Below are 13,315 nucleotides of genomic sequence, written 5' to 3' on the forward strand. Positions count from 1 at the left end.
GCACTAAAGCCTGTCTTAAGCCATGGAATTGAGGCTAGATGACACAAAACAGCACATGCAGAGAGGAGCCCTACAAACCACACAGCCACTGCCCCAGTGTGCCAGACAAGGTTAGGAGGGTTCATACTGCCTCAAGCTTCAAGGCTGGGTGGAAGAGATAGTTAGGAAGATAAGTTTCCTGTGCTTCTAAATCAGTTACACAAGAGTGTGGAAATTACTGCCATACTACCACAGTAGTCAGGAAGAAATCCTGGATTGGCATCCTAGAGTTCTAACAACCATCTTCACACTGAGATTCTGATGATGTGCAAAGATTATGTGTGTTATCCATTATTTTACTGCTGACATGTAAAAATTCATGATTCATTAAACACGCCTATGCAGATTTTATGCATCTTCTGTTTGTCAGGCAAACCAGCCTGAAAAGTACCCCCTTGAACTTTCTCTAGGAATGTGCTGCTTGGATGGAAGAACACATTTCATAAGGATTAAGTGGAATAATCTCTTTGCCTTCAAATCAGTGAGACTCTTGACTAAGGTAGAGTTCAAGGGATCTAGAAAACATCGAAACTTAGCCCATAATCCTTCTTAATTGAATGGAAAAAAGTTGGATATTGTTCTACATCCAATCTGATTTTATATTAAGACTGCCATGGCAGCCTCTGATACCATTTCGACACAGGGTATGTGCATCACCCCATGGGTGAGGGAAAACTGGGGTTTTTCCTCTTATAATTGGCTGACTTGGGCAGTTTGGTGAATTGAGGTGCTGCATATTTATTTGTTAGCACTTCTGCTCTCAATATACACCTGGTTCAGCTACTTCGGTTCTACTTCAGTTGGATGCTCAGGTAAGCTCAGCTGAAAACTCCCATGGCAAATTAACCTGCCAAAGCTTGTACAGACATTAAGAAATACATGAAGCAGAAGATAAAAGCCTACTGTCTCTCTGCCCAGGCTTTGGTGATTCTGAGAATCTCTACAGCTGAGAGCTACATTTTGTTTGGCACTGACAAAAAAGAAAGAGGCTGTGTGATGATTAGTGTTTGGCAAGGCCCAACTCAGAATCTTAGAAAAACACTGTCGTGGGTTTAGAAAACAACTATGAGATCACCATCATAATAAAAACTACTTTATCACAGAATCCTAGACTGGTTTGGGTTGGAAGGGACCTTAAAGCTCATCCAGCTCCAACCCCCTGCCATGGGCAGGGACAGCTTCCACTAGCCTAGGTTGCTCCAAGCCCCGTCCAACCTGGCTTTACCCTAAAAAAGATTAGTTTTTAGATCTAAGACTCAAATCCTACAAATTCCTGACACTCACATGAAAACCTGTTCCTATAAATGTAGTTAAGAAATTAAATTTTCCCAGAGGATCACAAAACAACTATTAAAATTAATCAGTCACACAGGGCATCTCATTAAGAATTAAATCCACATAGATTTCAATTAGTCTCATTTCTAACTAACATAACAATAGACCTACTGGGGCAGACAGCAAGATCTGAAGTTTCCTTTGGCTATCTTGTGCAGATTGTCAACTGAAAAGGACAGTATCCACCCAGCCAAGAAGTTACTAGGCTCATAAAACTTTGTCATATTTTAACAACAAGGAAATGATATAAGTTTGCACAGGTTGAGGTGAAGCTCAGCAATACAAGTCAGACAATAGTTTGAGTAGAGGTTTTACATCTCTCTATCCTGCCTCTTCTGCAGATGCCTGGTACCCTGCCACATATAATAGCCTGGGAAACAGGAAGAAGAGAAATGCAGCTGTTAATCCCCAGTATCTTTCTAGCTTCTACGTAACCTGCAGCTGAGAGAACTTCCCAAACTAACCATGATGCCTCCTCTTGAGTAACTCTGGATTACTTTTTCTCTGTAAGTTCTTCTTGGTAAGCCATGTGTTTTTCTGTCCACAACATGCTGGCTGCTTGCTTTAAGGTTTATTAAGTTAGACTTAAATTCAGAGCAGGACTTGTCCCATTTCCTGTTGAGGAACAATTCCTATAAATAATTTGTTTTGTAAAGTTTTTGTTCACTTCCTCCTGGAACCTTGAGGAGCTCTTCTCTGCCTGGAGATGAAGCACCGACATTTGTCATGAATTCCAGAAACCAAACCTGCCAGACTCTCTGTAGAGGGAGGAGGATGAAGCTCCCCATGGTACTAATGAAGCAAAAATACCGGTTCATAAAAGGTAGACAAATAGACATAAAGCTCTTCTATTTAAATCACCAGTCTCACTCATGAGTCCCTTCCTGCCATTGATCATCATTCTTCTCTTCCCTATAACGTTTGTAGGAGAAGGCCATGCCAGTCCCACCAAATGCCTCAAACCTCAAATTTGCTCTTGTTCCCCAGACAGGAGCAAAATTCAGAAAATTACTGTAATGCACTATTATTACAATTATTTTTATTATTATGGGATTGATTAAAAACATTTTTTTTAGTATATTTTAGATGCAAATTACCATAAGACAGCAATGGCCTAAGCACTATCTGTAGCAGATTAACTCTCAGTTGATCTGGAGGGACTTTCTCGGAACAACTCATGTGTAGTAGCTTTGAAAGCAAGCTACCAAGTAATCAATTACAAACACAGCATCATCTAGAAACTTTGCAGTAAGACACATGATGCCTTCTTTAGCCTAAATTTCTACCTTCTCAATGCTCTAAAGACAGAGCAGTGATGTAACCCACTACTCAGTATGCACTGCTGCTTCCCTCTGTGCGTGATTCACAGCTGATGTGAATGCATGTTAGCTTCCAGCTAGGGAACACATTCTTTCACTTTAAAGGTTCTTGCTGTTAATTCTGCAGATCTTTCAGTAACAAAAATCATCACAGACGAGTGGTGCAGTAGTAAAGAATGCCTTGTACCGTCAGCTAAAGGCCAGAAGATACAAAAGCAAAGGTTGCTAGGTTAGAATTTTTAAGGAAGCCTGCTTCATGTTGGATATGCAATTTACAAGCTTCTGTGCTACATCCTTCATAAGAGCTAAGTAGTCCTTTAATTGAACAGAACATGAGCTTGCCTTTTGGATAAGATACAGAACCAGAGCCTATTAAAAAGACTATTCATTATAAGATTATTCACATTAGCAGCATTCCTCCTCCCTTCCCAAACTCTCCCTGTTAGGGTTAGTAATAATGGTCATAGGATTGACCCCAGGTTTGGTACAAGTTAGATGACTTACACTGGAAGGCATGTATTTCACATTAACATGAATCATGAGCTCCTGCTAAGTGAGCTAAACCACAACTTAGTAGGAAGAAATAGTTGTGAATAACTGCTTGACCAGAGATCTCAATCCCTCTCAGTATTCTAGAGCAGCAGCAAGCAGTCTGGCACACAGACAAAGGTCTATTCAGTGACAAGTCCTGCAGTTTTGGTGCCTAGAATATTGTCTGGTAAGTCAGTCCAGAGCAGGCTCACACATGTTCAAAGGTCTGACTCAAACTCCTTCGAGCTGTGCATCAAATGATTTAACAACCAACTTGCAGAAATGCTCAGTTCTCATCTATACCTGGCAAAGATTTTCCTGAAATCTCTCATGTTTGCAGCTAACTTTGGCAATCTGCATCTGAGATGGAATTAGGGGGTCAGCCAGTGTTGCTTACAGGGAGGACAACTTCATAACCTCTCTGGAATTTGTCCCCTTGCCAAATTCCTTGCATACGTAAAGTCTACAAGGTCTCTTACTATTCACCTTAAAATCATACCAATAGCCTTAAAACACATCACTGCCACAATCCACAACATGTACGCATTTGTCATGTTTGAACTGAGCCCACACACTTCTATGCTAGGATTAAGTACACTTCTAAAATGTGCATTTATAATGCATCAGATTGTCATATCAGCTGTCAGTGTAGCAAAACATCAGTGCAAGTTACCTTAACTGCTTCCTCACCATCATTTTGATCGCAGTGCTACAGCTATATGCTTTGCCAGATAAACCATTTCAGTAGCTTGAACTCTGAAGGAAGAAAACTGGTGAGTGAAGTCACAGGGGTAGACTAAGACACGAAGTAAGGTGCAAAGCTACATTCAGGGCTATTAGAGTGTAATTTCCCATTTAAAACATATAGGATGCATGCACACATGACTTTAACTTCCTCTACCCCTCAACACACCAAGCTTTGTCCCAAGCTGGCAGAACAGCACTAACACTATTTTAGGTGATCACAGCCAGCTCCTGGAAAGGCAGCCAAAAGCACATCAGGGGAACCAAGAGGCACAACCCCCTCTTTTTCTCCACATACAGATCTTCTGTACAGACATATGTTCAGTGTCAAAGGAACTTGGCCAAAGTGCAGTAGAGTTAAATGAATTCACTGAGCATTAGTACTGAAAACTTTCCTCCGAAAGACACTTCACTGTTATATGTACCCCTTGTCTCCTCCAACAAAAAAAACCAAACAAAAACAAAAACAAAGACAAACCAAAACAAACAAACACAAATAAACAAAAAGAGGCTTTGGCTGTAAATCAGTTCCTTGTTTTACAGAGTTAGGAACATTTCTCTTTTCTTTGAACGCCACTTGCATGAAAGACCAGGTGAGATTCTGCCAGGTAGCAAAGATGACTTACAGCACACAGGAGAGCTTTGCACTTTTGCCCACAGATTTTTTCTTGCACCTACTTTGGAAGACACATTGATTTAAGAAGCAACACTTACCATTTGCCTGTAATTAAACACTGCCTACAGCGATTAATATGCATGCATATACAACACATAAAACACATCACAGGGAGGAACAAAGAAAAATGCCTGACCTATTGGCAGAACAAATAACTCACTTTCCCCCATTCCTCGGGTGACATACTGTTTGCCTGGAACATACCAGTCATGCACACTGCAATTAAACACAGGTTTTTGTAATCAACAAAACTATTAACAGAAGAGGCCATCTCCTCCCATGCCCTGGATCTGGGGATGGTATGTTTTAATTTACTGAATAAAGGCAATCTCATTGAGGGGAAGATCCTCATTTTGAGAGAGGCATGCTCTTCGGCACCTATGTTAGCAGCAAGCTTCTCTTGCCAAATGCAGCTGAAATCAAGGTCAAAAAAGCATCTCTCTCCTATGAGAGAACAGCTTGACCTCTCCCTGATTAAAACCTTAAAGTTTTAATCAGTCCAAAGAAACAGACCTCCAGTCCTCCAAAGTTTGTTTGAACAAGGCTGGAACAATACAAAATAATCACCTCCCTCTGCAACAACAAAGCAGAGAGAGGTGATGCTGCTCTTTGCTTTACTGTTCTTCAGAGTTAAAAGATTACAAGGAAGTCTGTCAGCTAGCAGAATGCCCAGAAACACAAAGCAGAAATCTAGCCTCCAGTTTTATCCTCCCAGTTCCACACTTGGAGTAGTATTTCATACCATTATCACTGCAATAAGTATCAAGGATTAATGCAACAGGCAGAATTTTGTGCGAAGTAGGTGAAACATGGGACAGCGCAACACACATGTCAGTAAGATGTGAATCGGGAAGTTTTAAAGTGAGATCTGCCAAACTCAAGATAGAAAAAGGGATGAGAAACCCATAAAGGGAACATTAACATGACTATTTTTAGGAATAACTTCAATGTGTTCTTAAGATAAGACTTTCAAGCAGAAAGCTCCAAGTTCTTCTCCCATTAATATCTGCTGTCCTGGGTTCAGCACTTAAACCACAACATCTGCTCACCAAGCTACTGCTTCTGCACGAGCAGTAGCCAGAGGTGCTCCTGATAACACAAACGTTGGCAGGAATACTGACACTGAGCAACGCTGCTTTTCTGGAGTGTATAGTTCCTTTGAGGAGAATCACTGTTGTTTAATTCTTTATATGAGAACAGGGCTACAGCCAGACATTTGCTGCAAGCATCCTTAAAAAATGGACAGAAACCCGAAGTATTACAAATGCATCCTGCCACTGGCATCCCTTTTCTAAGGCATGATAGCCCATCTGACTGACAGATCCACAGCTACATCATTGGCTTTGATCCAGAAAGCTGTATTCTGAAGCCATTTGCTCAGAGGCTGCTAGGGTACAGCTGATAATTCAAGTGCATTCAGAACTGAACATTTGCCAAGTTCACCTCTGTGCTGTTCATGACTCAGATACGAAGCTTTTCCATTCATCAGGTCTGTCTGCTTATTTGGGCACAGCAGAAACCAGGAGACTTACCTTTGCTCTATGCAAGGAAGCAAAGATCCATCCTGCAGTGCACCCAGCCAATTTTTCTTTCTAGCTATGTGTGCAGGAAATACCCACTGGGCACTGCCCTGAGCTGATGAGTCCCTACCAAATGCCTCACTTGAAAGCAACCTGTCACTTTCATTACACAAAACACTTGAAACCATATTATCCCCAGGCAAAAGATGCATTTCAGGGACCATACACTTACTCTAAGTCCAATGTTCATTTTGTTTATTAGAAATGATAAGAGTATGCAACAACCAGAATTTAGCTGTGAGTTTGACCCACAGGAACTGAAGTAGCACAATTCAGTGCTGTCTACAAGATTAAAATTATCAGATCAAAACTGTATCCATGAAAGCCAGTTCATCCTCTCTGTAAACACAGAGAAGCCCAAACAGTCATTTGTTTTGACAGGATGAGTGTGACCTATCAAATTCTTTACAAGCCAATCTTTATTAGGTATATTTGTCTATATATTTCAGGAGGATACAATAAGTAATACAGATACAGAGATAATCATAAGCATATTAAACTGCCATTTTGGAAAATGGCATCCAATTTTTATTAACAAGTAAATATTAGGTTGGGCTGCACTCTGGATTAAAATGAACCAAGACATTAGAAATCAAATATTTAAGTTATTTGCCTGATTGAGTTTGGCTCTCCAAAGGAGTTCTCAGATCCACAAAACTATCAACCAGTTGCAGGAAATAAGCAGCTTAGAGCAGGAAAGGAACCTCTACTCTCTTTTGTCCTTGAAGAAATACAGCTGTGGCCTATCGCAACAGGGAGCTGGTAGGACACAGCACCATTTCTTAAGCAGATAGTAATCTCAAAACTGAAAGAGGATTTATGTTTTCCGGACACCCTGAGTACGTCTACTCTTGTAACACACATCATGGTTTAAGGCAGGGGACAGATTGATAAAAGATTTATAAGTAAAGTACATGTCTAGGAGTGAGAGCAGGAATAAAGTATTGACTAAGTAGCAAAGAGAGAGGCAAAGTGGAGAAGCAAAGTGAGACCTTGAAATGGCAGCAGGTGGAAGCAGCTTAGCAAAGTTTGCATGGAAGGACTTTCTGGTCATTATGATCAGAATTATGAATCCGCAAGTAAACAAGGTTGGTTAGATCTCTAATTACCCAAGTCAAAATGAGTGGTCTTACCCTATATTTGATATACATACTGGAGAAGCCCACAGCTATCATTTAATTAAGCACCATTTAGACTTCTGCAGAATTTGTGCAGATAAGATTCTCTACTGCATTACAGTACTTCACACACAGTTAGCCCCAGTGAGACCAAGGGAATTAAAACTGAACTCTGAGTAGTTGAAAGGAAATTTAGACCCACTGTCTTCATAATTCTGAACAGCCATCTGACCACTTATCCTCAGTTCATACCTTTGAAACTTACTGAACTGGTAAGAAAGACTTTTGAATGCATCAGGTTCTCATTTGAATCAAGATCTTGTTATGCCGTCTTTAAACAGAGTTTGCCTGGGTGTGGCTGAGCAAACGGTACTGCCAATGCATGTGCTTCCATCTTTTGCAACAAAGCTTGGTTTGCAGACTCCTTGGTTGCTCAGAGTTGATGTAGCATATGTCACCATAATTTTCTTCCCTACGGGACTTCAGAAAGTAGGAAGTGTGCATGACAAGATGGCTAAAGGCAGAAAACCAAAGGGCACCAAAGTGTCACGGGAAAAAATAAGTAAAAGAACAAGCACAGTCTTCTGACGCATTGTTATTATGCTTCTTAAGATACTAGAAAACTGTGTTCCATGCAAAGGAGCAAACTCCACTTTTTAAACTACTTCATGAGCTTGCTGAGCCTGGTATTTGGAGAATGAGTCTGATCAGCATAAACGAATTACAGCAGAGAAATTAGTTACAACATACTTACAAATTGCTGACATTTAAAAAGAAAAACCCAAATCAAACAAAAAAAGAAACAGAAAGCAAACATTGCAGACTTACTGGAATATTCCCCATGAGAAAGAAAAGGCGATTTATCAAATTTGGGATCCCTATGAAATTATAAAGCAAGCTACAATTACAGAATTAATGATGCAGCACCCATCCGACCAGCTGTCATGTTCTGCGTAGCAATAAAGCGACTCAAAGCTTTCAACAGAAAGGTATAACCATAACCAGCCCTGGTTTACAGGCAGAAAAGGAGTAGGAAAGTTAATCACTGTCATCACCTAAATACAAACTCAGAAGTATATGACTACAAGTTTCATTCTAACTCCTTTGGATCATGCTTACTAGATCAGTTCCATTAAATTTATTCTACATTGATGACACACACTCAGAAGAGCAGTGAACATGAAAGCTACCTAACTCCGTGTGCAATTAGTCCACAAAGCACCCTGTAGTTACTAAAGTGAAGTAAATAGGAATCCTATCACAACACAGTATGAAAGACTGTAAGTACATCAATGAGCAGGGATGCCTGAAACACAATTAAATTCACCAGTTTGATAAAAATACCTTCCCCATCTGTATAAAGGATAGCTGCACTGCTCTCCTTCACCAAAAGGCAAAAAAGGGAGCAGAAGTAACACTGCCATAGAAAGCTTATAAGCAAGTAGAATATATTTACCAAAATATTTTTTGCTAAATTCAACAGCCACTACATTTTCTGCATTTAGCTTAAAGAACTCTCACTGTCCTGGAAGAAGTGAATCGGATCTTCCTGGCCTAACAGTGGTGGGATGAAGCTGTGAACTCATACATAGAGAGCAACATCTAACAAAAATTTCATTGAGAATAAATACTCTAAATTGATTAAGAAAGCAAATTACCCATATCATGGTAAAAAGTAGATACACAACTTTAATTGTAGCTCCTTTCATATGTGCTAGATACATTTCCTTTACCTTGGATGAGCACCCATAAAAAAATAAACAACTTTAGCATAAATATAAAACTAGAATGAATGATGACCTTGATGAATTCTTTATTAAAATAGAATTAGAAATTTGGAACTAGATCTGCCCATACTTATCTGAGCCATCTGAGGGTGGAAAAGTGGATTTATGCATGTTTTAACTACTATCGCTCTGTGACTTTTATTATAAATAGTTTGTGCTGCTGCCCTCTCTCATATGCATAAGCAAGTTCCACACAGGTAGCATTGCCCCAAAGAACAAGTACAGATACTGGAAAACCTTCCAAAAAGCCCTGTCTGCAAAAAAGAGAAAGTTCCAGGCTCCATATCTGTACATGCTGCAACACTGAGCAATGCTGACATTTGACAACAGGGAAAAGCATGACGACTTTGGGTGGCCAAGAGGTTATCACTGTTATCATTCTTTGTACACACACACACATTTACAGTGCAACTGTTCTATCCTAGAAATTAAGACTTTAAGAGAAAAAAACCCCACTCCTTTAAATAAAGCAAGGGACTTCGAAAGCCTTATTCTAACAGTTACATATTCTGGTCACGAAGCACTGACATTGCAGATCTAGTCATACATCAAGTACTTGTATTCAGCCTCCTAAATCCAAACGTATCACTAAAATTAAATTAAAATCTACAGACACAAACAGAAGACCAAGTTCTGTTCGGATTTAGTCACTGATAAAAGAATTAGATTTATCAACATGTGGCACATTTGGAAGAGTTACAGCCATGAACCGGATGGGGAGTAAATCAGGACAGAAGTAGGCCTCTGCAGCACATGGCTGTATGGCAGCCAGATGTGCTCTCTGTCAACAAATATAATCCCTCTCGAGTCACTGACTCCATCACCAGCAGAACTGGCACTATTAGCCAATGCTGTGCATGCAGTTTCACTGATGTACTCCCTAGCTTCCAGGGATAAACATATGCATGATCCTGCACCGCACGACTCCCCCACACTCAACAGGAGTCAGGCAAATTGGTCAGACCACCCAAGCTGAAGGTCAAACAGCGCAACTTGCAGAATGTCCACACTGCAAACCCTCTACTCATACTGATAAGCAGTCTTCTTACTTCCAGTTCACTGAGTCAGCAGGTAGCTGCTTGCCAGAGATTCACAGCTTTGCCTCAGAATAGCAAGGGTACTTTTAAGAAACACGAAGTGATTGACATGGTATATGTGACAGTAAACTGGGGCAAAAAAGATGGAATTAATAACCAGAAATACCCCAACCATCTCAAAAGAATTCTCTCAGACTGATATCCATCTTCAGACTGCAGAAGATATTTGCAGAACCTGGATCATGTTCCATGTTTTGTGATTAGAACAGCAATGATTCTTCTCTGGAAGATGATGACAGATTAGACGACCCTGCAAGTTCTTTCCTAGTCTGTATATGCCACTTGTAACTTTTAATGGCTAAATAACACATGGAAAAGAGGGCTAAGGTTTTACGACTCAACGTGGATGAGAGCAGAACACTAATTCAAACAAAAGTTCAGATTCCTCTACTGATAATCAAGATAATCAGGATTTCACCTACGTTATTGATGCCACCAGGACTATCCCTTGAGAGGAGTATCACCCTAGCCTTAAGGATGTCTGACAAAAACATGACGCATGGCAACTTTATACAAATGCTATTTTTCTTAATAGGAGAATTGTTCTCATGCTTTGTTGAACTTACTAATAATTACTATGGAACTTCTTTCTAAAGCATGCCTGAAAACAGAGTTTAACACTCTGATCTTAGGTTAAGCACATAATGCATGAGCCTTTCCCAATACCCGTATAAAGCAGCTGCACAGTTTAACTGGTTTACAGACAGCTTATTAGGAAGACAAACACTGGGGACTGGCCTGCTCCTGATAGTGTCTTCTCCCAGTTTCAAAAAGACATTTTCCCTGAGTTCCACCAGTACAGTGAAATATTAGTGCTTGGTTTAGAACAAATTAGCAAGTTGCCAACCAATGCAAAGAGCACTTATTTGCATTGCTTCCCACTAAAATTTATTATTTTAATAGCTGGTATGAAATCCCAGGATTATCTTTTAAATTCCATGGGTTAAATACAGGTGTTTCATATGCAGACAATAAAAATCTACCCTGCTTTATGTCTTCACTGGGCAATCAAGCTCTAGAACATTTTATACTACGCAAATGACAACATCACTCTGCCATACAAAGAGGAGCTACTGAGAGATTGTTAGTCAGGAAAATCTTTAGCAATCCAATACATTCCTTGCTGCAGCTGTTTTCAGAATGGAAGCAATCATTACTCAGACTTGCCAGAATCCCTAAAGGGGCTGAAAGTCATTCATAGTTCACCATTTTCTGCCTAGAGACTGCAGGAGTCATGGTAGGTAGGGAAAAAAAATCAGCACATTACAGAATTTACATACGAGCAGAGTTCTCCACTGGAGAAATAGGTAACTTTCACAGCATCTCCTTCCCCATTATGTAAGTGTTCCCAAAATAACTGAACTACTAAAGAGTTTTTTTTTTTTTTTTGGTGGTGTCTACTTCTGTAGCCCACCCATTTATTTTAACTTTTATTTTTGACTTTTAGAGCAGAAAAATACATCTAATGCCTGGTGAGATGACAATAGCTAAGGGGCAATTTAAAGAAATCCCTTCCAGGGCTATGCAAATGGCAGTAAGGATTACAAAAATTGATAGGTATGTTTTCCCTATTGAACAAGATGATGTGATTGGTACAGGAGACTGCACTACAGAAAAATGATAATAAAAAAAAATACATATAAATCACAGGAGTTCTGGAGTAACTGTGGGTGCTGTGCTTAGGTTTGCTTCTCCCTAGTACTTACCATGGAAAAACACCAGAAAAATACCACCACTATTTAGCGTATTTCCTCTGTGCACAACAAGATTACTACTGGCCATGGTGAAAGGAACAGCCCACCTTTAGCTTCTAGCCTCAACAAAACCAGCCTGTGTGGTGCTGAAGGATTTCTTTGCAAGCTCTAGACCTGAGCTTAGTGCTCACTGTCAAGCTTATGAGTTCTGTCAGGTCCAGCAGCAATCACACATGAAAAGAAAATGCTGCACCACAAACAGCAGCACTGGTTGGTGTCATTCGCTGCCTGCAATACAGGATTTAGGTTTTTTAAATCCAGAATCTGAGTTGTTCATACATAACTGGATTTCAAGTAACAAAACTGGAGAGGAAAAAACAGTACTAGCCCTAGCCAATTTCTTTCTCATTTGCATCCAAGCAATATCAAGCGAGTTGTTTACTTCAGAAAATGTCTGAGCTATTTCATTGAATAAGAATATTAAAAGAAAATTTAAAGTTCCTTGGGCTGAATGAATTTGGCCTAAAATTACCACAAATAACTCTTATCTATGAACCATTTTGATCCAGTGACAGAACCTTTCTGATCACAAGCAGCAAGCTCAGCATTCTTTACTACCTACAGCTCCCTGAGCCCCACTCCTGCAAACCAAGCCTAAGCACAGGCAGGGAGAGCTAAGGGAATTTGCTTGCCTTTGGCATCTTACAGAACGAAGCTTTAATCTCATGCTTGCAAACTCCTGTCTAACAACAGCACCCTTATACCTTTTCCCTCCCTCCCAACAGCCATTTTGTTTTATTGGGGTTATTGAGACAAGAATACTTCAGAGTTTAACACAATATCCCCAACAGCATTAAGAAAAGAAAAAGTCAACATACTGATCTATATAATTAGTATCATCTTGTACTAATGATGGCTTTCCAGATAAAAACTTGTATTGCCTTGCTAGTACTAAAAGCTGACTCACCTTCTGAAGTACACTGGTACTGATATCAGTACTACATTCCAACATCTGTTGCTGTGCCTCAACTTACAAGACAGGAAACAAAACAATCCACCTGTTTATTGAGCTTCCAGAAAGGAGCAGAAGCACTCATTTAAAGGATTTGGCGCTTTAATTAGTGAGAAGAAGAAGAGGTGGGGTCCTCAGCTGAGGCCTTTCCTCACACCTGAGGTAAAATGGCGGGTGATGAGGTTTATGTCTTCTCCTGATGCATGGGGGCGCCATTTCGTCTTCTCTCAGCTCGTCGCTCCACCCGCTCTCGACTCTGCAGCGCCCTGAGGTGGGGAGGCCTTGTAGCTGCTCCTGCCGTGGGGAGGTGTGTACTGTGATGAAAAGACGCGTTAGCAGTTATTTCTTGTTAAATTACCTCACGAAGACACAAGCACTGGGAG

The 13,315-nt window shown here is 40.2% G+C and overlaps 1 protein-coding gene across 2 annotated transcripts in view; it reads right to left on the bottom strand.

Moving 5' to 3' along the window:
• CASTOR2 (cytosolic arginine sensor for mTORC1 subunit 2) overlaps positions 1 to 12,975 on the bottom strand; it is a 160,093-nt gene extending 147,118 nt beyond the window's left edge. The window contains exons 1-2 of one of the 2 annotated variants that reach the window (XM_065695022.1): positions 12,888 to 12,947; positions 12,112 to 12,208 (exon numbers count right to left, since the gene is read on the bottom strand). In XM_065695022.1, coding sequence (XP_065551094.1) covers positions 12,112 to 12,208; positions 12,888 to 12,932 — 142 coding nt within the window. In that variant the 5' untranslated portion in view covers positions 12,933 to 12,947. Of the gene's footprint in view, positions 1 to 12,111; positions 12,209 to 12,887 lie in introns of both variants that reach the window. The other variant, XM_065695024.1, reaches the window with a different exon arrangement.
• Between the last annotated feature and the right edge of the window lie 340 nt (positions 12,976 to 13,315).

Source organism: Lathamus discolor, chromosome 14, assembly GCF_037157495.1.
Source record: "Lathamus discolor isolate bLatDis1 chromosome 14, bLatDis1.hap1, whole genome shotgun sequence".
Lineage (NCBI taxonomy): Eukaryota > Metazoa > Chordata > Aves > Psittaciformes > Psittacidae > Lathamus > Lathamus discolor.